Source organism: Chiloscyllium punctatum, chromosome 13 (assembly GCF_047496795.1).
Source record: "Chiloscyllium punctatum isolate Juve2018m chromosome 13, sChiPun1.3, whole genome shotgun sequence".
NCBI lineage: Eukaryota > Metazoa > Chordata > Chondrichthyes > Orectolobiformes > Hemiscylliidae > Chiloscyllium > Chiloscyllium punctatum.
In genome coordinates, this window is record NC_092751.1 from 103,921,120 (window position 1) to 103,948,683 (window position 27,564).

The 27,564-nt window shown below is 45.1% G+C and overlaps 1 protein-coding gene across 1 annotated transcript in view; it reads right to left on the reverse strand.

The window, feature by feature from the left end:
* Positions 1 to 27,564, reverse strand: part of cdh23 (cadherin-related 23) — a 967,008-nt gene that overhangs the window by 30,248 nt on the left and 909,196 nt on the right. Inside the window, exons 51-57 of the mRNA XM_072583543.1 lie at positions 26,626 to 26,745; positions 14,567 to 14,744; positions 11,004 to 11,215; positions 7,466 to 7,657; positions 4,908 to 5,021; positions 2,803 to 2,929; positions 1,019 to 1,270 (exon numbers count right to left, since the gene is read on the reverse strand). Coding sequence (XP_072439644.1) covers positions 1,019 to 1,270; positions 2,803 to 2,929; positions 4,908 to 5,021; positions 7,466 to 7,657; positions 11,004 to 11,215; positions 14,567 to 14,744; positions 26,626 to 26,745 — 1,195 coding nt within the window. The remainder of the gene's footprint in view (positions 1 to 1,018; positions 1,271 to 2,802; positions 2,930 to 4,907; positions 5,022 to 7,465; positions 7,658 to 11,003; positions 11,216 to 14,566; positions 14,745 to 26,625; positions 26,746 to 27,564) is intronic.

Sequence of the window (27,564 nt, forward strand, 5' to 3'; positions counted from 1 at the left end):
CTAAAAGATGACATTTACAGAGACAGTAATGGGGATAACCTGCTCAGTGATGGTGGTGATGTCAGCCTCTCCCTGTCAGCAGATTTTTCCATACTTTTATTTTCATGTGTTTATCTAGCTTCCTCATGAATGCTGTTTATCTCAAGGACCCAACGTGATAATGAATTTTACATTTTCAACCTTCCCCTGGGTAAGGAATCTTCTCTGAGTATTCCCAACAGGAATTATTAGTGATGACCTTATATCAATTGCCTCCAGGTTGAGGACTATCAGCAAACGCAATCACCTTCTCCACACACATGCGTTAAGATGATGGAAGTGTTTGCTATTGGGTCTCCCCCTACTTTCTCTTTACGCAGGAAAAGAACAAGTCCCGGCCTGTTCGGCCTCTGCTCCTAGTCTGCTCCCATCCTTTTGATTTAGTGTTGCATCTTCAGTGCTGTTTCTGTACAGCTTTTACAATACGGAGATCACAACTGCTCAAGCAAGGTCTCACCAAGGTTCTATAGAAGTTTAGTGCGACTTTTCTACTTTAGACATAATAAATCCAGCCTCTTGACAGACTTTGATAAGTAATCAGTATTTATTCACAGAAAATGAACAATGGCAATGGTGGATATACTTTCCCAGTATTCATTGCAGTCTGGAAAGTCTTCTATTAAATGGATAACCCCTAATGCCACAGCCATTGAATTCTGTCCATGGCAAGAGATATACACTGCTTTATAAAACACTGCAATTAAACAATGACCAGTTTGATAAATCCTTTGATCGTCTTTGGCCTACCAAAAATTGTTCTCTACTTTTCAATTATATCTCTGTCTCATTGGTTGCCTGCTTGCTCATTTTCCTAAATGATCTTACTAATCTGAGTTGCTGCTTTCTGTGGGTTCTGTATTTCTATTTGTAGATTCCTCTGCTTCTCTCCCCCATTCAAACATTTGTCGTGCAAACAGTTCACAAATCCTTGTTCTTTCTGCCACTAGAGCCCCATCTAGATTGAAATTTGGGAACTCACCGGCTGTGTACTCGGACTTCATGAACCTTGGCGGCTGGTCATCAATATCCTCCAGGAAGATGCGGACTTCCTGGAGGGTGAGGTCAGCGCTGGGGTCAAACAGCTGGGTTTGCCCCCTCGGGGGTGCCCAGTTTGGGTTACTGGAAGCCTTGACAATGATAGTGTAGAACGGGTTGGTTTCTCGGTCCAGATCTTTCAACACCCTCAGCAGCCCGTCGCGATTCAGCTGGAAGTTGTGATCGGGATCTCCAGCTGTGTTGACAAACAAAATTAACGAGTTATTTCTGCAGTCGTTGCGTTATTATGGATTGGAAAGGGCCACTGCCGTAGGCTCTCAGTACTTCTGCCTTTAGGGTGTATGCTTGTGATTTTCGGGTTTCCAGTTCTTCCTAGAGGTTTTATCTCTGATGTCCTACCTCCAAACCTCCTGCCTCTAGCCATTGGCTGCCCACATCCTTGTGATACTCTACTATCTAACTCTAGCTGGAAGATGAACAGATTTCCGGTGTCCCAACTGGCTGACCGACTGAAATGCCCTAAAGACCTTTTGTTCACACGTCACTTCTGTTTTATATACAATTAATAAACTGAAGTGTTCAATGTTGTTTTATTTCAGTTGCGGTCTGTGATGTTACTCCTGTAGAGGTTATCAGTCTTTAGAATTCCTGTCAATGTCAAGTCCAGCTCTGAAGGTTGGCTCTTCTATTCTGTGACCACGCCTTAAATCTAACTGGGAAATGTGTTGTGCCTGGGATGTGAGCATCACTGGCTGGGCCAGCATTTATTGGCCATTCCGAGATGTCTTTCAGAAGGTGGGGGGTGAGGTGCCTTCATGAACTGTTGGCTCACAATGTCATTAAGGAGGGAATTCCAGGATCTTGACCCAGTGACAGTGAAGGAACGGGGATATATTTTCAAATCAGGATGGTAAGTAGCTTGGACCGGGGAACTTGCAGGCGGTGGTGTTTCCCTGTATCTGCTGCCTTAGTCAGTCGAGGTGACAGAAGTCACTTTGGAAGGTCCTGTTAAAGGAAGTGAGTGGTAAAGTGCATCTTACAGATAGTTCATACTGCTGCCACTCTGCACTGGAGGTCAAGACTGTGAATGGTTACGGTGACATTAAACAGATTGAATTTATGCTCATTGATTGTACGAATCATTGACTAAATTAATCCCAGTGTGGTTCCTGGATACTTTGAGCCTACTCTAGGGCCACGTCGCTAAGCGAGTACCAATGCTGGCACGGAATTGCAATGGTGCAGTGAGTGTAGAGTTAGGAATGTGATTGAGAGTTAATAGTAAAAGTGGGGGCAGACCGTTGTATCTTTCAACAACTTTAATTTGTATAGCGCCTTTAAGGTGAGAAACCTGTTGGCACTTCAAGGATGAACATTACAAACAGTGCGTGTCAGAAGGTAGAAAAGAGGAGGGGCATTGAGGAGTTGGATGAAGAGATAGGCTTTTGAGGCTCCAGATGGTTTGTGGTGGGTGAGCATTTACAAGGGCAGAAGGAGCTTTAGAAATTGGCAAACCAAGTTGTGAAATGTGATGGTTGAAATGAGGAGGGTATAGAATTTAACTGCAATCTCTTCAGGAAGAACAGGCCATGGTGATGTGCAGGACAGTGGCAGAGGTTTGCAAAAGTTGTATTTTATGGCAGTGGGAGATGAGGCTGGCAAGGTGAGGTTTAAATGGAATCGGTCTGGAATGGGCAGCTGAGGGACTGGGAAGGAGTGAGGGTTTTAACAAGCAGCGAAGGCTCAGCCAACTGTCCTGGAACCTACCTGCTATGAAATAATAGACAACAGCATTGGATCCTTCATCAGCATCGGTCGCTCCAGTTACATTCCCCACAACGGTGGCAGGGTCTGAATGTTCAGCCACAAACAGCAGCTGGTACTGCAAACTTCTCTAATAAAACACATCGGCAGCACTGGGTTAGCAACACACAGTACAGGCTGAGAAAATGAACAAGAACGCTTAAAGCTGAACAAACACTTCCAGCCAATGCCCCAACCAGCCTTGGAGCCTTTCTCTACGCTTTCCAATTCAGGGGTTTTATTTAATATACACATTCCCCTATGAATACAGTAGGAGTAGGCCATTCAGCCCCTCTAGTCTGCACTGCAATTCAATAACATTGTGTCCTCAGCTCAGTTTTTCTGTTTACCCCATATCCTTGTCAATTCTGAATCTATCTAACTTAGCCCCCTGCAACCAATGTGCATGCAGTAAGCTCCCAGAGACCACAATGTGATCATTACCAGGTAATTTGTTTTGATGTTTTCTTTATTATTTATTCATGGGATGTGTGCCTCGCTAGCCAGGCGCCAGTTGAGAATTGCCTTCTCAAAATGATTCTGATTAATCAGATGGGGTTTTACTGCATTTAAGAATGGTTACATGGTCACCATCAGTTAGCTTTTAAATTCTGGATTTTGTTTTATTGAATTTAAATTTCAGACTGTCGTGGTGGGATTCAAAACCATGTCCTCGGAACACTCATCTGAGATTCCAGATAACTTGGTCAGTGCCATAACCACGATGCTACAAGGACACCATGGCAAATGTCTCCTTTGAGATAATGCCATGGCTTCATTTACATCCAGCTGAGCAGGTAGAGAGGACCTTGGGTTAGCATCTCATCTGAAAGGCTGCTCTTCTGACAGTGCAGTACTGCACTGGAATGTCAAGATCACCAAGAGAAACACCCGTTTCTCTTCAATTAGTGATGTGGAAGAACTAATCTCCTGGTTGGGGTTTCTCTGTTTAATATTTCATCTGAAAGACAGTGTCTAAGACAATACAGGACTCTACACGTTAACCATGAATTACAAGTCTAGAATATGCGCCGGGCCCGATGCCTCTTCATTTGGCGTTAAATGGTAGTCTGACTGTACAGCAGCTGACAATAGTCATAAACATGTTGTTTCCATCACCAAGGTTTGTGCTGACAACGAGCGGCAAAAACCCATTATGTGTGGTTTTCAAACAGAAATAAAAGTCACTGACTCAGCAGAGCAATGACGTGACTCGTGGATCATAGAGGTGCAGCTTTGTCTGTTATTGACCACAGTTCATGAGTGAAGAATTTTCCTTAAAGGGAGACGGGATAAAATCTGTCCACAGCAATAGTGACATATTAAATAAAAGCAAAATACTGTGGATGCTGAGGATCTGTGTCAGTGGTGGACGGAGTTATGTTTGTGAATGTGCCAATCAAGTGGGCTGCTTTGCCCTGGGTAGTGTCAGGAAAAGGACTATAGAGCACAGAAGGTGGTAGTTCAGGCCAGTCTTACCTGTGGTGGTTTTCTAAATGTGTTTCCTCTTGAGCCTTGTGTCCTCCCCTATAACCTGACACATATTTCCACTTCACATAATAGTATTAGCATCACTGAATGCCCCACCATCAACATCACCATTCACCAGAAATTGAACTGGACTCACTACATAAACATAAGGACTGCAACACCATGATAGGTTTGAGGTCACTAATGTCCTTTCCCTGGTCTGACCTACATGTTACTCCAGACCCACAGCAATGTGGTTGACTCTTAACTGCCCTCTGGGCTGGGTGATAAATACTGGCCCGGCCAGCAATGCTGAATGAATTAAAGAATAAAAGTTTCTTGAGTGTTGTTGGAGCTGCCGCCATCCAGGTGAGTTGGGAGTATTCCAACACACTCATGACTTGTGCCTTGTGGACAGGTGGACAGGTTTTGTGGAGTCAGGAGGTGAGTTACTCGCTGCAGTATTCCCAGCCTCTAACCTACCGTGGTGAGCACCGTCTGTGCTCTATAGTTCTTTTATACAATTCCCCATCCTTCCTGGAGTCCAACTGATGCTCAGCATATGACCATATTTGCTATGTTCATTGAAATGTTCTTACCGGTGGTTTGAGGAAAAGGGGCTCATTGTCATCAATATCATCCAGAGCAACTTGCAGAAGCTGGGTGGTCTCATAGGGTACGGGCTGCCCAAGGTCATAGGCCAAGAGAATCAGCTGGAAACAAAACCAAATCCATGAGGAGGATGCTCACTGATCTCATCCTGTTCCTTCACTACAACACCGCTACATAACAAATACAATGGGGACAGTTGGTTCACTTCTCTCCTCAACCTTGCCCAGATTGGGTATGTTGTGCAATGAAACTATTCCCCACTCACAGCACTTTTCTGGGGGAATAACTTTGCTTTATTTTTTTTAGATTAGATTACTTACAGTGTGGAAACAGGCCCTTCGGCCCAACAAGTCCACACCGCCTCGCCGAAGCGCAACCCACCCATATCCCCACATTTACTCCTTACCTAACACTACGGGCAATTTAGCATGGCCAATTCACCTGCCCTGCACATCTTTGGACTGTGGGAGGAAACCAGAGCACCCGGAGGAAACCCACGCAGACACGGGGAGAACGTGCAAACTCCACACAGTCAGTCGCCTGAGGCGGGAATTGAACCCGGATCTCTGGCGCTGTGAGGCAACAGTGCTAACCACTGTGCCACCGTGCCGCCCACTATCGCCTCAGTTGAGAGTTTTGTTTGCCGTCAATTGTAAAGATTTTATTTTAAAATAGACTGTTTACTGTGAGTCCTGCCACATTCCCCACTTGCCCTCCAACTCTTGTCAATACGCATTAGGAGAACCAAAGTGGGAATACCTGCATTTCCTCCTCTGCAAAATGACTGATTTTACTGCTGGGGAAGTTCATAGCCAGCCATGATTTATGATCCAAATGATCACACATACATATTAAAAGGCTGCGCTATAAGTTCATCAGTGGTAGCAATGAAGCCAAGTACAAAACAAGACCCCAAAAGAGAAAATGCTGGAAAATCTCAGCAGGTCTGGCAGGATCTGTAAGGAGAGAAAAGAGCTGACGTTTCGAGTCTAACTGACCCTTTATCAAAACAAGATCCGCTCGCTCTTAGTATCTGCTGATGAACAGTGGTCAAAGGCCCAGCAGGTCAGTTCATCAAGTCTGCTCTCTGACTTCTAAGAATGCAGTTAAATTGATTTTCAGCACGAGGGTACAAGACCGAGGGAATGGAGGCTGGTTGATCTTGGTGTTGTCACACAGGAGAGAGCTCTGCACAAGTGTTCCACTCTCCTGCTGAGTTCCTGTAACATCTGGGGGGTTGGGGGTTGGGATTGGGGGTGGGGGGGGGTGTGGTGTGGTGGGGAGGTAGTTTAGCTTTGCCCTTGAGTGAAGTGGCTCAGTGGTCAGCACTGCTGCCTCGCAATTCCGGGGACCCAGATTCGATTCCAGCCTCGGATGACTGTCTGTGTGGAGTTGGCACATTCTACGTGGGTTTCCTTCGGGTGCTCCAGTTTCCTCCCACTGTCCAAAGGTTAGGGTGGATTGGCTGTGGGGAATGCGGGGTTAAAGGGATAGGGCAGGGGGGAGTAGATCTGAATGGGATGTTCTTTGGGGGGTCAGTGCAGGCTCAATGGGCCAAATGACCCCCCTGTTCCACACAAGATGGATTCTAAGTTCATGGGGGTGTCCCAGGGAGATGGAATGGTCCTGTACACCAGGTGTCACACTGACTCCCAGTTATAGTGTATGCAGCGACAGGTTGAATCACTGTGAGATGGAGCTCCAAGAAGGAGGTTTATAAAGCCTGTGTTAGCTCCGATGGAAGCTTATGAACATGAAAGGATCTCTCATAGAATCATCACAGATTCTCTGCAGTGAGGAAGCAGGCCCTTTGGCCCATCAATTCCACACTGAACCTCCAAAGAGAATCCTGCACAGGCCCATCCCCTCACCCTGCATTCCTCATGGCTAACCTAGCTAGCCTACACATCCTTGAACACCACGGGGCAACTTACCATGGCCAATCTACCCTGACCCGCACATCTTTGGACTGTGGGAGGAAACCAGAGCACCCGGAGGAAACCCACGCAGACACGGGGAGAATGTGCAAACTCCACACAGACAGTCACCCGAGGCTGGAATTGAACCCAGGTCCCTCGAGCTGTAAGGCAGCAGTTCTAACCATTGAGCCACTGTGCCACCCCAATTGCTCTCTCTCTCCATATCTGACCTGCTGAGTATTTCCAGCGTTTTCTGGTTTTGCACCTGTCATATTATTGTGTTTTAATTTTATGTCAACACAGATCTGACTGCTGGATGTCACAGCCAATTTAGCTCCAGCTAATCACGTGAGAGCAAGGAACTGGATGTTGCAAAGTATTTTAAACGTTGAGACGCCGTTAGCTATTTTTCTTATGTCTTATGGAGAACATACAGGCTGTTAGTCTAAAATGGTTGAAGGTACCTTGCTGGTGTGGACAAACCTCAGATATCCTCAGGTGAACCTGTAGTGTAACCTCATCAGTGCACCTCTATCACTCATGCAAAATCCACATGTGTCTTTCTACTGTAATCAGAGTGGTTTGTGTTCAAGGATCACACAGGACCTTCCTAATCGATCACTCACATTATAGACAGCCTGTCTCTCCCTGTCCAGCCTCACTGTTGTATTGATGATTCCACTCAGAGGGTCGATGCTGAAATACTCCCAGTCTCTGTTGACCCCTGTCTTCAGAAAGCCATACCTGACTGCTCCATTCAAACCTTCGTCATTGTCAGTGGCCAGCACCTCATACACATTGAAGCCTGCGTCTCTCTCCTGGGGGAAAAAGAAAACCAAAGATTGATGGCACCAATCACTGAAGGTATCACGGTCTCGGTTCATTCCGCATCAACGTCTGCTGGGTTGCTGTGGCTCAGAATCTGAACCAGAACAACCAGATGAATACAGTAAGAGCAGGTCAGAGGCTGGGAATCCTGCAGCGAGTCACTCACCACCTGACTCCCCAAATCCATTTCACCAACTGCAAGTCATACATCAGGAGTATGATGGGATACTCCCCACATGCCCTAGATGGGTGCAGCAACATCAACCCTAAAGAAGCTTGACACCATCTAGGACAAAGCAGCCCGCTTGCATGGCAACAAATGGGGCGGCACAGTGGCACAGTGGTTAGCATTGCTGCCTCACAGCGCCAGGGTCCCAGGTTTGATTCCAGCCTCAGGTGACTGTCTGTGTGGAGTTTGCACATTCTCCCCGTGTCTGCGTGGGTTTCCTCCGGGTGCTCCGGTTTCCTCCCACAGTCCAAAGATGTACAGGTCAGGTGAACTGGCCATGCTAAATTGCCCTTAGTGTCAGGTACATTAGTAGGGAGTAGGGGAAAGGGTTTGGCTGGGTTACTCTTTGGAGGGTCGGTGTGGACTTGTTGGACCAAAGGGCCTGTTTCCACACTGTAGGGAATCTAATCTAAAATCCACTGCCTTCGACACTGATGTACAATGGTAGTAGTGTGCACCATCTACAGGATCACTGCAGAACTCACTGACAGCACCTCCAAACCCAGGACTACTTCCATCTAGAAGGACAAGGACAGCAGATACATGGGAACACCACCCCCTGCAAATTTCCCTCTAAGCCACTCACCATCTTGACTTGGATATTGCCATTCCTTCAGTGTCACTGGGTCAAAACCCGGGAACTCCCTCTTGCCCACAGCCTGTTACACCTGAAGGACTGTAGCAGTGCTAGGAGTCACTCACTTAGGAATGGGAAACAAATGCTGGGTTAGCCAATGGCGCCCGCAATTAACAACAAAAAAAATGCAGGCCTTTACGGAGGTGTCGTCAGTGTTAGAAAACAATAAAAGGAAACAAAACACAGTCAGTTCTGCTGTAACGTGGTAGATCCACTCATGCAATCCTGTGTTATAAGAAAATTGTTTAATAGCAGCACCATTTAAACTCATGAGGCCGGAATCGTGTTATAAACAATACACGCTTTAAATGTTTGCGCTTAAGAAACAACGCCCCTTTGATAAGGTGCCACACGGGAGGCTGCTGAGCAAGGTGAGGGCCCATGGTGTTCGAGGTGAGCTACTGGGATGGATTGAGGATTGGCTGTCTGACAGAAGGCAGAGAGTTGGGATAAAAGGTCCTTTTCCAGAATGGCAGCTGGTGACAAGCGGTGTCCCACAGGGTTCAGTGTTAGGGCCGCAGCTGTTCACGTTATATATTAATGATCTGGATGAAGGGACTGGGGGCATTCTAACGAAGTTTGCAGATGATACGAAGTTAGGTGGACAGGCAGGTAGTACTGAGGAGGTGGGGAGGCTGTAGAAGGATCTAGACAGTTTGAGAGAGCGGTCCAAATGAAATACACGTTATAGCAGAATGACCTGCACATGCTTTTTTTATGGATATAACAATCAAGCAGCAATAGAATTTCAATTGTTACATTTTACATCTTATGATCAGTCGAGTGAGGAGCAAGTACTTCTTCCAGAGTTGTTTATGTCTCTATAGGTACAGACTGGCTGAATGCAACTGTATTGTTTAAAGATCAGGGGTCACCTGTTTAAAATAGAGATGGGACAAAGTCATTTTCTCAGATGGGTGAGAGTCTTTAAAACTCTCCTGAAAAGGTGGTGGGGGAGCACAGACCTTGAATATTTTTAAACAGAGGTAGGTAGATTCTTGTCAATCATGGAGGTGAAAGGCTATCAGGGGAGGGAGACATTCTTTTAGATTAGATTCCCTACAGTGTGAAAACAGGCCCTTCGGCCCAACCAGTCCACACCGACCCTCCGAAGAGCAACCCACCCAGACCCACCTCCCTTTGACTAATTGACCTAACACTATGGGGCAATTTAGCCTGGCCAATTCACTTGACCTGCACGTCTTTGGACTGTGGGAGGAAACCGGAGCAAACCCAGGCAGACACGGGGAGAATGTGCAAACTCCACACAGACAGTCAGCTGAGGCTGGAATTGAACCTGGGATCCTGGTGCTGTGAGGCAGCAGTGCTAACCACTGAGCCACTGTGCCAACCCAGATTTTTAAGATTACAATCAGATCAGCCACAACCCTATTGAATGGTGGAGCAGGTGTGAAGGGCTGAATGGCCTTCTGCTTCTTGTTTGTGAGTGGGTACAGGGTACATGCAACAATACAAGAATTCCACGATCAATGAAACATACTTCTGGCTAGAATGAAATGGTTGGACTGAATGGCCTTCATTGACTCCAGATTGCCGTCTTTTTCTAATTATTTTGGTCAAAAAAAACCCCTGACCTCAGCTTAAAACATAGACAGATTCGAAGTGGGACCTCACACCTAAAGTGCCTTGTCTAATCTGACATGTCACCTTGTGTACATTGATAAAATCTGTAATTATCTCGAGATGAAGACTTGAAAAGAATCTTGATTTTTCATTGTAATCAGCGTCTACCCCCTAACTGATTAAAGCATTTGAATGAGGGCAGCTAGTTTTGAAATTGTTAACTTTTTGCTTATAGATACTGTGTCTTACACCTCCCTAGCATACCATGCCTGATGAAGGAGCAGTGCTCTGAAGGCTTGCAATTTCAAATAAACCTGACAGACTGTAACCTGGGGTTGTTAGATTTTTGACCTTGTCTACCCCAGTCCAACTCTGGTGACTCCACATCAAAATGATTTCTAAACTGATACATTTCCTGCAGCCATACATGAGCAAGACTGAAAACAAAAACTATTGTCCTCTTCCTAAAATAAGAACAGGAAGTGCTGTAGGAACTCAGAAACTCAGTGGAGAGAAACAGAGTTCACTTTTCAAGTTGGATCGCATGGCAAAGTCCCTGTGTCAGATAAGACAGCTCCAACATTTGGTGTGAATGCTACATGTCTCTATTCTCTTTCCTTTCAGAAGCTTTCAACATCGATGAGGGTGCAACTGTCATATTCAACTCGAAACGTTAACTCTATTTCTCTCTCTACAGATGCTGCCAGACCTGCAGAGTTTCTCCAGCTTTTCATTTCACATCTCCAGCATCTGTAATATTTTGCTTTTATTTTCATGGCCAATTCCCAATGCTGACTTTATTTAATAAAAAGGTGCTTTTGAGTTCTTTCTTTATTCAGAAACTGTTTAAAATGTTCCCCAGTGACTGGGCAAGTGGGTTCTCTACCTCCATGATGTGTAGTATTGTCCCGTTGGGAGGCCGAACGAAAATGGGTCGATTGTCGTTCACATCAATCACTTCGATCTTCAATAATGTCGTCCCCCAAAGCGGTGGGCGACCACGGTCCGTGGCAACCACCGTCAAATTAAACCTCTCGTAGGATTCCAGGAGCCTCATGGTGGTGATCACTGCAGTGTCCTCGTCAATCCGAAAAGCCTCTGAAAGGTAAAGAAGGTAAGTAGAATAGAGGGTAACGTTCCTAGTAATTGCTGCAACTTCCTAACTGGCACACACTTGATATCCTTCAGGGAAGGAAATAGCATAGAATCCCTATAGTGTGGAGGCAGGCCATTCAGCCCATCATATCCACACCGATCTGCCATCCTTATGGCCTACAGCAATGAGGTTGACACTGTGGGTGACATGGTGGCTTAGCACTGCTGCCTCACAGCGTCAGGGTTCAAATCCAGCCTCGGGCGACTGTCTGTGTGGAGTTTGCACATTCTCCCTGCGTCTGCGTGGGTTTCCTGCAGGTGCTCCAGTTTCCTCCCACAGTCCAAAGACGTGCAGGTCAGGTGAATTGGCCATGTTAAATTGCTCATTGTGATAAGTGCATTAATTAGTCAGGGGTAAATATAGGGTAGGGGAATGGGTCTGGGTGGGTTACTGTACAGAGAGGCGTTGTGGACTTGTTGGGCTGAAGGGCCTGTTTCCACACCTTAGGTGATCTAATCATTAACTGCAACAATGGCTATCAGGCTAAACAGTCTATAATTCTCTGTTTTCTCTCTATCGCCTTATAAGACCATAAGATATAGGAGCAGAATTAGGCCATTCAGCCCATCAAGTTTGCTCCACCATTCAATCATGGATGATACGTTTCTCAACCCCATTCTCCAATTTTCTCCCCATGACCTTTGATCCCCTTGATACTCAAAAACCTATTTATCTCCGTCTTAAATATACTCAATGATCGATCTCAGTCTGAAATATACTCACTTCATTTAAATTCTGAGTTTATATTAACTAACCTTCAACCACAGGAACTGTTCCAGAGTCTAAATGATCTTAAAAGATGACCCCCAATGCATTCACTTTTCCTAGGTCCACTTATAGAGTCATAGAGTCATAGAGATGTACAGCACGGAAACAGACCCTTCGTTCCAACCCGTCCATACTGACCAGATATCCCAACCTAATCTAGTCCCATTTACCAGCACTTGGCCCATATCCCTCCAAACCCTTCCTATTCATATACTCATGCAAATGCCTCTTAAATGTTGCAATTGTACCAGCCTCCACCACTTCTTCTGGCAGCTCATTCCATACACGTACCACCCTCTGTGTGAAAAAGTTGTCTCTTAGGTCTCTTTTATATCTTTCCCCTCTCACCCTAAACCTGTGTCCTCTAGTTCTGGACTCCCCGACCCCAGGAAAAAGACCTTGCCTATTTACTCTATCCATGCCTCTCATAATTTTGTAAACCTCTATAAGGTCACCCCTCAGCCTCCGACGCTCCAGGGAAAACAGCCCCAACCTGTTCAGCCTCCCCCTATAGCTCAAATCCTCCAACCTTGGCAACATCCTCCTTAAATATTCTGGGATGTAATAATAGATGCTGACTTAGTCAATGATGCCTACATCCCATGAGTAAATTAAAAAGAACTGCTGTGAAATCAGGTCCCAGTTAATCTCTAGGATGCCAGGTTTGAGTTAAGAGGTAGAGAGGGTGAGAGGGCGTGCCTGAGATTGGGATAGTGGTCATTGTTCCTGGACCAGTCAACCAGATGCCCTGTCTCACAATCCAGAAATAAGAGTTCAAATCCTGTCCGGGCTGTTTGTAACCCGAGATTGGTGACTGAATTTCATCTGAAATAAAATCCAACCATGAGGCTAACAGATGGTTGCCAAAATTGAAGGGGGAGGAAATTTCCTGTCCTTTCTCAGTCTGGCCTATGACCCACTCCAGACCCAGAGCAACGTGGTTGGATCCTAACTGTCCTGGGCCGTAGACGGGCAAGCCACGCAGTTATATTCCAGAAGGGAGCACCTCCATCACCTCAAGGGTGTGTGTGGGGGGGAGGGGCGTGGGGAGGAGGGGGGGGGGGGAGGTGTGGGGGGTTTACTTTCCCAATGACATCCACATCCCATAAATGAATAAATAATGAAAACAGGACAGAGAGATGGATTGAGATAAAGAGGCAACAATGGGGTAGATGGAATGGTGGGGAAAATGGACCTACATCCATAAGATAGTGTGAGGTACAGTGAGAACCAAAAACACAGGGAGAGGCTGAACAGGCTGGGGCTGTTTTCCCTGGAGCGTTGGAGGCTGAGGGGTGACCTTATAGAGGTTTACAAAATTATGAGGGATATGGATAGGATAAATAGACAAAGTCTCTTCCCTGGGGTCAGGGAGTCCAGAACTAGAGGGCATAGGTTTAGGGTGAGAGGGGAAAGATATAAAAGAGACCTAAGGGGCAATCTTTTCACTCAGAGGGTGGTACGTGTATGGAATGAGCTGCCAGAGGAAGTGGTGGAGACTGGTACAATTACAGCATTTAAGAGACATTTGGATGGGTATATGAATAGGAAGGGTTTGGAGGGATATGAGTCAGGTGCTGGCAGGTGGGACTAGATTGGGTTGGGATATCTGGTCGGCATAGACGGCTTGGACCGAAGGGTCTGTTTCCGTGCTGTACATCTCTATGACTCTATCAAGTTCCAATATCTACTGAAACCACAACAACTGACAATAATATCTTCTGGCCTTTAAGATCACTCAATGGCAAATTGTTATGATGCACCTTATACTTGCTATTCATTGCAAAGAGTTTTAAAAGACAGATTTTGTATTTTGCTTCACTCTAACCCAGCTACTGGCACAGGAAGCTAATTTACTGACCCTTCAGGGCTATCTGAAATCTTGATGTGATTCATTTATTGCAGAATTGAGATTCTTGCGTCAGTTCCAATGGAGAGGTGCAGCTTTTGTTGGTCAGGAGATGGGTGAGAGGAGAGGTGTACCCATTCCATTCCCTTCCTCACCCCAACCACCAACACAACCACCATCACTATCACCATCGCTATCACCATCACTACCATCATTACTATTAACATCACTATCACCATTACCATCAGCACCACCAGCTGAGTCCAAATGATGTCTCCTGTTCCTAGTCACAGATGTCTTCCCAGCCTAAGGGTTCCCTAACCAGATACAGTACAGAGGTTAATCCCGCTGTAGAGGTACTAGGTGAAGATGAGCCAATCTCCCTGAGGAAAGGTAACAAAAGTGAACAGGGGGATTAACTCTGAGCTGCCGTGGGGAAGGTTTGGGAAGAGATCTGCACTTTGGCTGTGCTCACCTTGCTGTAGAAAAGCACATGCCATCATCCTATTGAACAGCAGAGTAGGGTCAAGGGGCTGAATGGCCTGTTCCTTTTTTATGGTCTTATGTCACAGGACATCTAGACTCAAGAGCTTCAAAGGTCAGAAGGGGAAGTGAAACATTCAAATGCAAAAGGTACATTGCTCCCTAAAGCGGATTAGATAATTATTTATCTTACCTACACCAGGCCCCTGAATACTATACTGCAAGACCGCATTCTCCCCTTCATCCAGATCTGTTGCTGTCATGGTAGCTACTGAGGCTCCTCCTGGTTCGTTCTCATAAACGCTGGTGCTGAAGACATTCTTGGAGAACTGGGGTCGATAGTCATTCACATCCAGAACAGTGACCAGGACCTGGAGCAATGAATTGTAAATGCATTAGCAAATGAGACTCAAGCTACAGTTATCGCGTCAGCTTGAGAATGGGATCAGGCTGCAACGTGATGTACGTTCTGAGCTGTGTCTCAGTCTGACCTCTCGCTGAACTCATACAGACATTCAAAAAAGGAGCAGAATCAGACCATTCACCCCCTCGAACCTATTCTAACATTGAATAAGTCACATGACACCAGATTATAGTCCAACAGGTTTATTTGAAATCACGAGCTTTCGAAGTGCTGCCCCTTTGTCAGGTGAAGTGACGGGAAGCTCACAGGCACAGAATTTATAATGAGAGAGATTTAAAAAGTCATAAAAACTGTGAGTGTCAACAGGTTGAACAATAGGTCTCTGCAGGTGATCAAGAATGTCAGATGGTGTGAATAAAGCACCAACAGCTGAATAGCAAGTTGAAGGGATGACCTAGAATCAGATTAATCACAAAAAAAGTAAAGATAAGGTGGCGCTGGAGTCAAACCAATTGCCTGGATTAACATTTTGATTACTTGTTACTTTGCATGTGATTGTTACACCTGTCAAATAATTCTAGTCATTCCGTTTGTCTCCTGCACCACCTAATTTTTAATTTTTTGTAATTATCTCGCTGCCTCAATTAATCAGATCAGTTGTTTCCTCCCACAATCCAAAGATGTGCAGGTCAGGTAAATTGGCCATGCTAAGTTGCCCATAGTGTTCAGGGATGTGTAGGTTAGGTGCATTAGTCAGGGGCAAATGTTGAGTAATAAGGGAGAAAAATGGGTCTGGGTGGGTTACTCTTTGGAGGGCCAGTGTGGACTTGTTGGGCTGAAGGGCCTGTTTTCACACTGCAGGGATTCTATGTAATAGGTCACCCATTCACTTATTATTCAGCTGTTGATGATTTACTCACATAGTCTGACACTCTTGACCACCTGCAGAGACTTATTGTTCAGCCTATTGACATTCTTCGTATGATCTTTTGATCTCTCTCATTATAAATTCTGTGGCTGTGTACTCCCCTTCTCTCCACCAGATGAAGGAGCAGAGCTCTGAAAGCTCACCATTGCAAACGAACCTGTTGGTGTGTCATGTGACTTCTGACCTTGACCACCCCAGTCCAACACTGGCACCTCCATAACTTGAACATTCAATAAGACCACGGCTGGTAAGTTTGTGTTTCCCATTCCCCATTTCCTTCTATCCTCGAGAACCCAGGATTTTCCTGCCCACCAAGACATTGGCTTCTCAATAGACAAAGACCCAACCTCTATCTCTGTCTGATCCAAAAAGTTACTAAATCACACCAGCCTCTGAAAAATTAAAACTCCCCTCACCTGTGTCCTGAAAGGGAAATGCCTAATGTTAAAACAATGTCCCCTTGTCCAGAACAAAGAGTCATCCTTTCCATATCCACCTTATCAAAACCATTCAGGATCTTACACATTTCAATCCAGTCACCCTTCATAGAGTCATAGAGTCATAGAGCATGGACCAGACCCTTTGGTCCAACCTGTCCATGACGACCAGATATCCCAACCCAATCTAGTCTCACCTGCCAGCACCCGGCCCATATCCCTCCAAACGGTCTAATGGAATCACATCCAACCTGTCCAACCTTTCCTCAGAAGACAACCCACTCATTCCAGCTCTCAGTCGAGCAAAATACTGCAGATGCTGGAAATCTGAAACAAACAGAGAATGCTGGAGAAACTCAGCAGCATCTGTGGAGAGAGAAACAGAGATAATCAGTTGAGTCTGGCTCTTCTTCATTTTCCTTAGGTAAGCAGGCCAAATGTGCTGTTGAATCCCCTGCAACCTCTTCTGATTCAGCAGTTTCAGGAGTTTGCACTTGAAATGTCCTAATGTTCAAAGCTATGGGTCAAGTGCTGGGACATGAAACTATTTTAGATCTTAGAGTTGCTTTGACAGTAGATGGGCTAAAGGTCCTGTATGATTCTACAAGGGGGAGCTGAGAGATGGACTTAGATGGGAGCCCGAGGATCAAAAAGTAAAGGTCAAGTCTACATAGCCCCACTCTCTCATCAGAGAGGAAGAGTGAGAGACAACTGCTGGTGGTTTAACCTGAGGGTCACCATGCCTCAGGAGAGGGGAGAAGTTGTAAAGGAGAGTCTTTCATGGTAACCTCAGCCAGCGCTGATCAAAAACAAAGTATTGTAGAAATTCAGTTAAAAATAGCAGATGCTGGAATCCAACAGGCAGGTGGCTGGAAGAACACACCAAGCCAGGCAGCATCAGGAGGTGGAGAAGTCGATGTTTCGGGTGTGACCCTTCATGTTGTAGAAACTCAACAGGTCTGGCAGCATCTATGAACAGTAACACAGAGTATCTCTCTGCACAAATGCTGCCAGACCTGCTGAGTTTCTTAGCACTTTGTGTTTCAGTTTCCAGCACCCACAGTTCGTTGTTATATATTAACCCAGCTGATCGGAATTGAACCCACACTGTGAGTATCACTCGATGTTGCAAACCAGTGTCCAGCCAACCGACCAGGAAGGCTCATCAAATGACAAGTCTTTTTTAAGGAAGTTGTAACCATAGCTGGGGCAGAAATTGAACCCACACTGATGGCATGACTCTGTATAGCAAACCAGGCATGCAGCCAACTGAGCTAACCCTAGGACCGTGCAAAAGATGGGGCACAAACACATGGAGTTACTAGTCACCAGCGACATCTCAGGTCAAACGCACATACTGGGCAACTGGAGCAAGAAACCAGCTTGAGCTGCACGGCTGAGTTTCAAAACATGTTTATTTCCGTTTTGCTGTAAATGTCAGTCAGTCTATAGTGGAACAAAATGACTTTTGCCAACAAGTGCAGATCCTGCTGGGAGGGAGTGAGCCATCTTTGGCTTTGTAATGGTTCCCACTGATTAATCCAACCCCATTTATGCTGGCAATGCTTGGGGGAGGGGGGAATGGAGCATTCCAATCACTGTGTTATAAACCAAAAGATGCAAGTTAGTTATTACTCCGGTCTGGAGATTGGGGGCAAAGTCTCCAGATCGGCTTTGATCAGCTGGATTAACAAAATACAAAGAACTGTGGGTACTGGAAATTGAAAAACCAAGTGTTGTAGAAACTCAGCAGGTCTGGCAGCATCTGTGGAGAGAGATAGTCTGCTGTGCTTTTCCAGCTCCACATCTATTGACTCTGACTTCCAGCATCTGCAACCCTGACTGCCCTCGAGTTTGGCGTTTGACATCTAACCTTTGAAATGTGTAAAGAACCCAGCATCCATCTGTACACCTTAAGGTTAAAGTTAGTCAATAAAAGCAAGACTACATCCTGCGCTCTCAGGTGAAAGATCCTGTGACGCTATTCTGAAAGAGAGGGACATTCTTTCTGCTGGTCTGGCCTATATTGATCCCTCAACCAGTATCCCGAGAAACAGAACACCCGCCCATTCATTGCTGTGCTGCATGTCAACTGAATGTCACTAATGGTACCTTACAACAGTGACTGTACTTCGAAAGTGACTGGGGCATCCTGAGGAAGTGATAGGTGCTATAGAGATGCACGTCACTCTTTTGCTTCTCCAGAGAGATTATTGGGTCAGACATAAACGCAATGGACTGGGAAAGGTAGATAAACAACTCCCCAGAGGAACTTGACAGAAATGAAAACGCAGAGTTGCAAGTGACCATCAAAGGTGATTAGACCTCTCCGGTTTTGGTTCTGCCAATCATTTGGAAGAGCACAAGAAGGCCTTTGTTATTCATCTGCAAAAGATTGACACATTACAGAAATAACCACTTCCTCTTTCACTTCTCAGAAGTAGGTGATGCAATCCTAGAAAAGTTGGTCAATCATATTATGAGAAAATAGGGGAGGCAGGTCAACTTTTGGCTCCTTCTTTTCCCTTTCATAGCTTGGCTGGTAGTCCATTGAAACACCAAGGATAAAGAGAATGGATTAGCGATTCCCCCCCACCCCCCCCATTTACTATGCTTCACACAAACAGGTTCTTCATGAGACATTCACAGGAAGAGCTATCTGGCTGCTCTCTGCAAAAGACTCAAAGGCCACAATTTCAACAAGAACAGGGAAGCTTTCTCCAATTTCCTGCAGCCACTATTTAACCCATTGTTACAACAGCAAATGGGCTGATCATTATCTCATCGCTGACTGTGGGAGCTTACTGCATGCAAACTGATGACAAGACTTCACACAGTGCATTGTTGGCTTTAGAGGACTTTAGCATATTCTGAGATTGTGAAGAGTGCTATATCATTGCAAGGTTTGCTTTAGTTGTATGGAGCAGTTAACCATAGGGACCTGATTGTAGGGTGCAAAGGGTCAATGTTGGGGAGGCAGACTCCATTGGTCGGAGATTGTAGAAGAGGATCTGAGCTTCAGGGTAAGGGGTCAGCCACCGAGGACAGTATGGATCAGAAATGTCTTTACTGGAAGGATTCCATTCATCAGCAGACTGGCTCCAAGTGGTCAGTTGCTGAGTAATTGCAAGGCTGGGATGAATAGAATCCTGGAGTCTAAAGGTATCAAGGGATTTGAGGACAGAATGATGGAATGAGTTTGATAGGCCGAAGGGCCTGTCCATTTCTCATGTGCATTTGGTACCATACTCTTGGCTGTTCATGATAGGTGAAAGTGAGGACTGCAGATGCTGGAGATCAGATTTGAGAGAGTGTTGCTGGCCAAGCCCAGCAGGTCAGGCTGCATCCGAGGAGCAGGAGAATCGACGTTTCGGGCATAAGCCCTTCATCAGGAATGAAGCGTGTGGGCCAGGGCTGTTTATGGTAGGTACCAATGGCAAACTGGAAGACTTCAGCTGCTGGCCTTTGTCATTGTATGCGCACAAATTAGTAATTTTAGAAACAGGAAGAAGCTATTTAGACTCTCATGCCTGTTCCACCATCCAATTAATTCAGGTCCATATGAGTATGACAACTCCAAATACCCAGCCTTTTTCTACTGATCTATCTACTTTACAACTCTATCTCAGTCTCAGAGGCTCCACATTCCACGGTGACCACTGTCGTTTGAGATCTTCTGTTGAGCCATGAAAGAGACCGCAGGGATAGATTTTTCAGGATTATGGAGAATCGGGTGTACAGTCCCAATTTCCCCATTCGAAAATGAAAATGAATCACAGGAGAAGTCAGCAGTGCTGACCCAGAACTGGAGATTCTGATCAACATTGACCATTGACAGTCCTCAACCATCTTGGATCATTCTCAACCTGTCGGTGGAGGCGGTGATGGGGGAGGGGGGGAGCAGGGGAGAGACAATCAATGAAGTGAATTGCACGATCAGCAAGATTTCAAAACAAAATTCAATGCATCCTTTCTGGATATTTACGTCTTCCACTGACATCATTGGGACATTATGTTCTTTGCTGTCTGAGGTTTCAGTCCAAAGGCAGCTGGCTGGCATGGGAGAATGTTCTAGAACAGGAAAAGAAGTTGTAGACAAAAAAAGGATAATGATGAAAGAGCGTTCTGTTGCTTCCTGTTCCTCTTACATTTATTTTGAAAGGTTTTAAAATATTATTTGAATTGATGGACCGTGTGTCAATGCCAGGATGTGGGAGTGAGGCCAGATTTTCGCTGAGAGGCAAAAATGTAGATCGTGTTTCGAAGAGGGAAAGCCAAAAGCTAGACTTGTCCTTGCTCCTCGTGTTACCTTTTGCTGCGCGTCCTGATTTATCTCTGACACTGTCATTTTGTGCTCAACACTGACGTCAATCTCAGGATGCTAATTTTAAAATCCTTGTTCTTGTCTTTAAATCTCTCATTCTCTCCCTATCTCTGTCATTTTTAGGTGATTGTTGATGGGTTGTGGGCATCACTCATTACCCATCCCTAATTAACCAGTGGGCATTTAAGAGTCAGTTGTGTTGCTGTGGGTGTGAAGTAACATAAGGGTGGCAGATTTCCTTCCCTGAGGGACATTAGTGAACCAGATGGGTTTTTAATGACAGTAGTGACATAGTCACCATTAAGCTAGTTTTTGTTAATTTTATTGAATTCAAATTTCACCAGCTGCTATGGTGGGATTTGAACTAAAAAAAACCCTGGGGTTCCAGATTACTGGCCCAGTAACATTACCAGTTCAGTATCATTACCAGTTCACCACTTTCTCCTCAGATTTAAACACACTGCCTAAGAGTATGATGGAGGCAGAGTCAATTGTGGATTTCACTCGGAAATAATATTCTGTTACCATCAGCCGGTGGCTGAGAGTCCCCAATTTGTTGTGATTCTGGATGAGATTACCCTCTGTCTCTAAATGACTATATTTTCGGAGAGGAATGATGAACTACTCCTTGTTTGAAAGGAGCATGGGCTAATGGTAAGATTCTTGGCAGTGTGGATGAGCAGCGAGATCTCGGTGTCCATGTACATAGATCCCTGAAAGTTGCCACCCAGGTTTATAGCGTTGTTAAGAAGGCATACAGTGTGTCAGCTTTTATTGGTAGAGGGATTGAGTTTCGGAGCCACGAGGTCATGTTGCAGCTGTACAAAACTCTGGTGCGGCCGCACTTGGAGTATTGCAAGCAGTTCTGGTCACCGCATTATGGAAAGGATGTGGAAGCTTTGGAAAGCGTTCAGAGGCGATTTAGTCAGATGTTGCCTGGTATGGAAGGAAGGTCTTATGAGGAAAGGCTGAGGGACTTGAGGCTGTTTCCGTTGGAGAGAAGAAGGTTGAGAGGTGACTTAATTGAGACATATAAGATAATCAGAGGGTTAGATAGGGTGGACAGGGAGAGCCTTTTTCCTTGGATGGTGATGGCTAACACGAGGGGATATAGCTTTAAATTGAGGAGTGATAGATTTAGGACAGATATCAGGGGTAGTTTCTTTATTCAGCGAGCAGTAGGGGCATGGAACGCCCTGATTGCAACAGTAGTAGACTCGCTAACTTTAAGGGCATTTAAATGGTCATTGGATAAACATATGGATGATAATGGAATAGTGTAGGAGAGATGGGCTTCAGATTGGTTCCACAGGGTCGGTGCAACATCGAAGGCTGAAGGGCATCTTATGTGCTGTAATGTTGGATGTTCCATGTTCATCCCTCCCTCCGTTGGTCCCTCAGGTTAACTTGTAAAGAGCCCATTCCCTTTTCCCAATCCAACCGTACACATGTTTAAATGGAGCTTTGCCTTCTTGAGTTAATGAAAGGGTGGGTTTATGGGGAAAGGTAACAAAATATGACGCACATATACTCAGATTAGAAAGGAGAACTTTATGTAAAAAAAGAAAGGCAGTTCAAGAGACATTAGTCTCTAGGTTCCATGACCAGCAGGAGCTGGAATGTTGTGGCTGTTACATTGGGTTATACCGGAGAATACTGACACTGGTAGTGAAGCAATTGGTTTTGAGATTCTTGGATCTGCAACTTTGCCAATAGCATTTTATCCTTTTTCCTTTTCAACAGTGATTTCAATGGCTTGCCTGACCTCTGTACTCAAAATGAACAAAATGCTGTCTTTATCTGCAGAGCAAGAGTGTCTATTGCCTCTCCTTAAGGGGTGGCCTTCACTCAGTCCACACTAGCACATCAGTTCACTAACACAGATAGACCAGGAAGTAGGTGGCTTTTAACCCCTTTTTTGTATATTCCTCCAAGAGTAAAACACATACATGTCTGTATAATCTGCAGGAGATGCCTTTCTACTCAGAAAGGAGTAGTCATGCCCTCGTTATCACTGCAGGAGATCGCAGTTCAGTTTATTTCGAATTGCTACCCTCCCTTTGAGATGTTGCTTTTGAAGTTTCCTTGGCATATTTTTCAGGTGTGACATTGAATGCCTCTTCTCAAAGCTTTGGCAGACCATCAGTAAATTTGTATCCACAGGCATCTATTGACTGTATGTCTTCTTTTAAAAAAAGTTGCAATTAGAAGTTCAGTTAGTTGTTAGTAAACCGAAGTTGTAATCCATTGTCATAACATATCTGAGGAGCCAACATTTGCAGAGTGAGTGGGCAAAGATAGAGAGGTCAGAAGGGACCAATTCATTCACAAAGAGCTGGACACAATGACCTGAATAGCCTCCTTCTTCACGGTAACAATTCAATCATCCAATGTTCCCAGGTCTGTGTTATCCCTCCACTCCTTCAAATCTGGCCTTTTGGGTAATTCAACTTTAACTGTTCCACCATTGGCAGCCGTGTCTTCAGCTTCCCAGGTCCTGATGATCCCTTTGTAAAACTTGCTTCCTCTCTCTCCTTCTGTAAGGCTTGCCTTAAAACCTGTCTTTTCAACTCAGGTTTTGGTCATCTGGCCAAATGTCCTCCCTAAGTGGCTCAGCACCAAATTTTGTGAGATAATTTTCTTGCAAACATCTTGAAACATTTTCGTGTGTCAAGAGTGCCATATAAAGTTTAAGTTGTTGTTACAACTTAGAAGCGTGTTCCCAAAATCGTTTACCATCCTGCTGCCTCTTCCATCTTACTCACAGCCAGTACTGCTGACAGATTTTCATCCAATCAGTCTCAGTTAGATCTGATCAGACATTCAAGGTCAAATTTCAGAAGCAGTGGGTTGGTCGCAAAGTGCCTCATGGTGTTAACACATCCTCTTTTGTCTTGCACTGTCCCTTCTCAGTTGAGAGAATTAGTAATGAGGTGAAGTCATCACAACTCTCCTAGCTGTGGTTTGGAGCTTGAAGTACAATGTTATGTACAAATGTGTTGCATCTGATTAACTCAGATGTGGTGTTGCTCCAGATGAGCCATTACAATGTAGACTTCAACCCCATCTCAAGTTGGGAGGTCACTATCTCAGCAATAGTAGTGTAGCACTGCAAGTACACTACTGATGGAGAAACCATCTCATAAGTTCTCGAGCCATAGAGTCCGATAACACAAAGACAGGCCCTTTAACCCAAACTGGTCCATGCCGACCAAAAGGTCCATCCACGCTAACCTCATTTCCCTGCAGTTGGCGCATACCCTTCTAATCCTTTCTGATCCATGTATTTGTCCAAATGCCTTTTAAATGTTGTGAATGTACTCGCCTCAACCACTTCCACTGGCAGCTCATTCCATATGCGTACCACCCTCTGTGTAAAAAAGTTGCCCCTCAGGTTCCCTTTTATTCTTTCCCCTCTAACCTTAAACTGGGAAGAACCCTGGGAAAAAGACTGAGTGCATTTATCCAATCCATGCCTCTCATGATCTTGTACACTTCTTTAATATTGCCCCCTCAGTCTCCTCCACTCTAAAGAAAAACGTCCTAGCTGTCCAACCTTTCCTTATAATTCAGAGTCTTGTAAATTTCTTCTGCACTCTTTCCAGTTTAATAACATCCCTCCTATAGCAAGGTGACCAAAACTGAACACAATACTCCAAGTGCAGTCTCACCAATGTCCTGTATTAATTTAGCATAACTTCTCAACCTCTCTACTCAGTGCCCTGACTGATGAAGGCCAGTGTGCCAAAAGCCTTCTTCACTGCCCTGTCTACCTGGGACTCCACTTTCAGAGAACCGTGCCCCTGAACCCCAAGGTCCCTCTGTTCCACTACACTCCTCAAGGCCCTATCATTCAACATGAAACTCTAACCTTGTATGGACTTTCCAAAATGCAAGACCTCACATTTATCTGTATTAAATTCCATTTGCCATTTCTCGGCCCACTTCCCCAGCTGATCAAGGTCCTGCTACGATTTCTGATAACCTTCTTCATTGTCCTATTTTAGTGTCATCTGCAAACTTACTAATTACGCCTTGTTCAATGACATAGATAACATACAGTAATGGGCCCAGCACTGATCCCTGAGGCACTCCACTAGTCATAGGTCTAAACCCTCTGCTCCTTCCATCAAGCTAATTGCGTATCCAAGTTGCCAGCTCTCCCTGGATTCCATGCAATCTAACCTTCCAGAGTACGCTACCAGTATGGAACCTTATCAAAGGCCTTACTAAAATCCATATTAACCACACCTTGTCAACCTTCCTGGTTACTTCATCAAAGGACTCTAACAAATTTGCAAGGTATGGTCTCCCACTCACAAAGCCATGCTGACTATTCCTAATCAAACCCTGTCTTTCCAAATGCATGCATATCTTCTCTGACAGAATCTTATCAAGTAATTGACCTACCACAGATGTTAGGCTAACTGGTCAATAGTTCCCAGGTTTTTCTTTGCAGCCCTTCTTGAATAAGGGCACCAACATTCGCTACCCTCCAATCTTTCAGAACCTCACCTGTGGCTAACAATGATGCAAAACTATCAGCCAGGGCTCCCACAGTTTCTTCTCTCGTCTCTCTCAGTGCTTTTGGATATATCTGGTCAGGATCATCAAACTTATTCACCTTCATACATTCTGAGACATTCAACACCTCCTTTACTGTGATATGGATTATCCCCATGACATGATCACTAACATCCCCAAGTTCCTAAGTTGTTGAACTGAGGTCTTAATATCCCTGTCCCAATGGTTCAAATAGACTGTGATTATTCTGACATCAAGGACACAATTTGCATTTTTATGTAAACTCTAAGAACTGCAACTTTAAATTCACCCAGAAGTATTGAGTATTATACTGAAAGCCAACTCAATGACAGGTAAATTTAATATGTCTTACTGTGAAGTGACCTTTTCTGGTATTTAAATTCCACAGTGACATTTGAACATTTTGTCCCTCCTCATTGTAAATGCCAATCGCCTTTGTCCACAGAAAAAAAAGACAGAAAGTTCTGGAACCTTAACGAGGGACTGGAAAGATAATGAAAGTTCACCAAAATGTGTGGAGCTTCTTCCAAGGTACGGACTGCATTTTGAAATACTTGGCAAGCTTTTTCACTTGGATGTCTCTGACAACATATTCAATGAATCAAGTGTTTAAGTGGTTTGAGAAATAGTCATATTTTTAAATACACATCATGTTAAATTATCTTAAAACTACCTGATACCTTTCAAGTCGTGTGCCTGTGAGCTATTGCTGCAGACCATGGAGCTGCTGTGGGTTGTTGAGAGTGCATGAATTTTCACCTTCTATAAAGCCTGTAACAACAGGAACATAGAAGTGATCTATCGAGGGAGGAATTGGATTCGGTCAGCAGGATGGATCTTGAGATGGATGCGTAGAGGTAAGTGGCGATAGGAGGGAGTGCCAGATACTGCACTGAAGTGTCAGGATGGAGGGAGCAGAAGCAAGCAGGATGCAAGGGGAGATTGGACGATAGAGGTGACCGTGATGAGAGGGCAGGGACTGAGGCCTGAGGATGTTGAGGACTGGGATGATGAAAACAGCCACAGCAGGAGGCCGTTCAGCTCCTTCAGCCTGTTCCACCATACACACTGTGGCTGTCCTGTCTCTTAGCTCTAATAGCCTTGCTCTGTGACCTGCGGCAACTCAACAAAGGAAGCTTTTTGAGGTCTACGATTTTGAATTGAACCTGACCTCAGCAGGTATGGGGAGTGGGGATGCAGGGAGGGGCAGGGGTTGGGGGTTGGGGGGGGTGGTGGGGGTTGTGTGAAGTACGTTCCATATTTCCATTGGTGCACAGACGCGTTTCCTGACACTACCCTGGAGCAGTCTGGCTCTCGTGTTAAGGTTCTGGTCCCCAGCAGAAATAATTTCTCACTGTCTGCCCTGCCAAATCCTTTAATTGTTTTAAACACCTTAATTAGACTATACCCTAATCACCTATGCTGGTGGGAATACAAGCTTAATCATTGTAATTAATCCTCTAGACTTGGCATCACTTTGTGATTCTGTGCTACACTCCTTCAAAGATGTTATATCCCTCCTGGGCATAGTGTCCAAGGTCCAGTGTAGTAATGACAAAGGATTCAAAGCTAGAGGATCAACATTTTGCTGATGTACTATGCTCTCTCTTGCTGGTAAAAAATGGAATCACCTGGCAGGAGGTCTGGGAGTTACCTGGACAGCATTCTCTCTGCGATTGCTTGGATTATCACCTGGGTTGTCCTTGGCAACAGCTGTTAGAGTGTAGTGATCTTTTTTTTCCCGATCAAGTGCAGCCAAAATGTAAATATCCCCCTTTAGGTGAAAAAGGAGCACAAATAATTATTGCAACTGCTACACATGCTCAATAATCTTCACATTCAATCGTCTGCAGGTACAGTGGGTAAGAACGAAGGCAAATGGAACTATGACACTTCTTGCCAAAGGAATACAGTGTAAAAGTAGGGAGGTGTTGCTGCAATTGTACAAGGCATTAGTGAAACTGCATCGGAAGTATTACACACAATTTAGGTTCCCCTTGAGGGGGGATGTATCTGCATTGGAGGCAACTCAGAGGAGGTTCTCTAGATTGATTCCTGAAGTACGTGCCTGGCTTAGGAAGAGAGGTTGAGCAGTTTAAGCTGATACTCTCTGGAGATTTAGAGGCGTGAGAGGAGATCTGACTGAGGTTTATAAGACGCTAAAGGAGATTGACAAAGTACAGAGGATCTTTCTGTATGTGGGGCAATCCAGAATAGGAGGTCATAGCTTCAGAAGAAGGCGAGGCAGATTTAAAACTGAGATTGAGGACAAATTCTGGGTATAGGTTTGCTCGCTGGTCAGATGTTTCGTCACCATACTAGGTGACATCATCAGTGAGCCTCCGGATGAAGCCAAGAGGAGAAATTATTTCTCAGAAGGGGTCCTGAATCTGTGGAATTCAGTCCCCCCAGAGTGTGATGGATGCTGGGACATTGAGTAAATTTAAGGAGCAGCAAGGTTTATGGTTTATGGGGAGCGGGCAGGAAAGTGGAGTTGAGGCCAAGATGAGATCAGGCGTGAATGGAGGAACAGAATCGATGGGCCAAATGATCTGCCACTGCTCCGAGCTCTTACGTCCTTATCCATAAATCA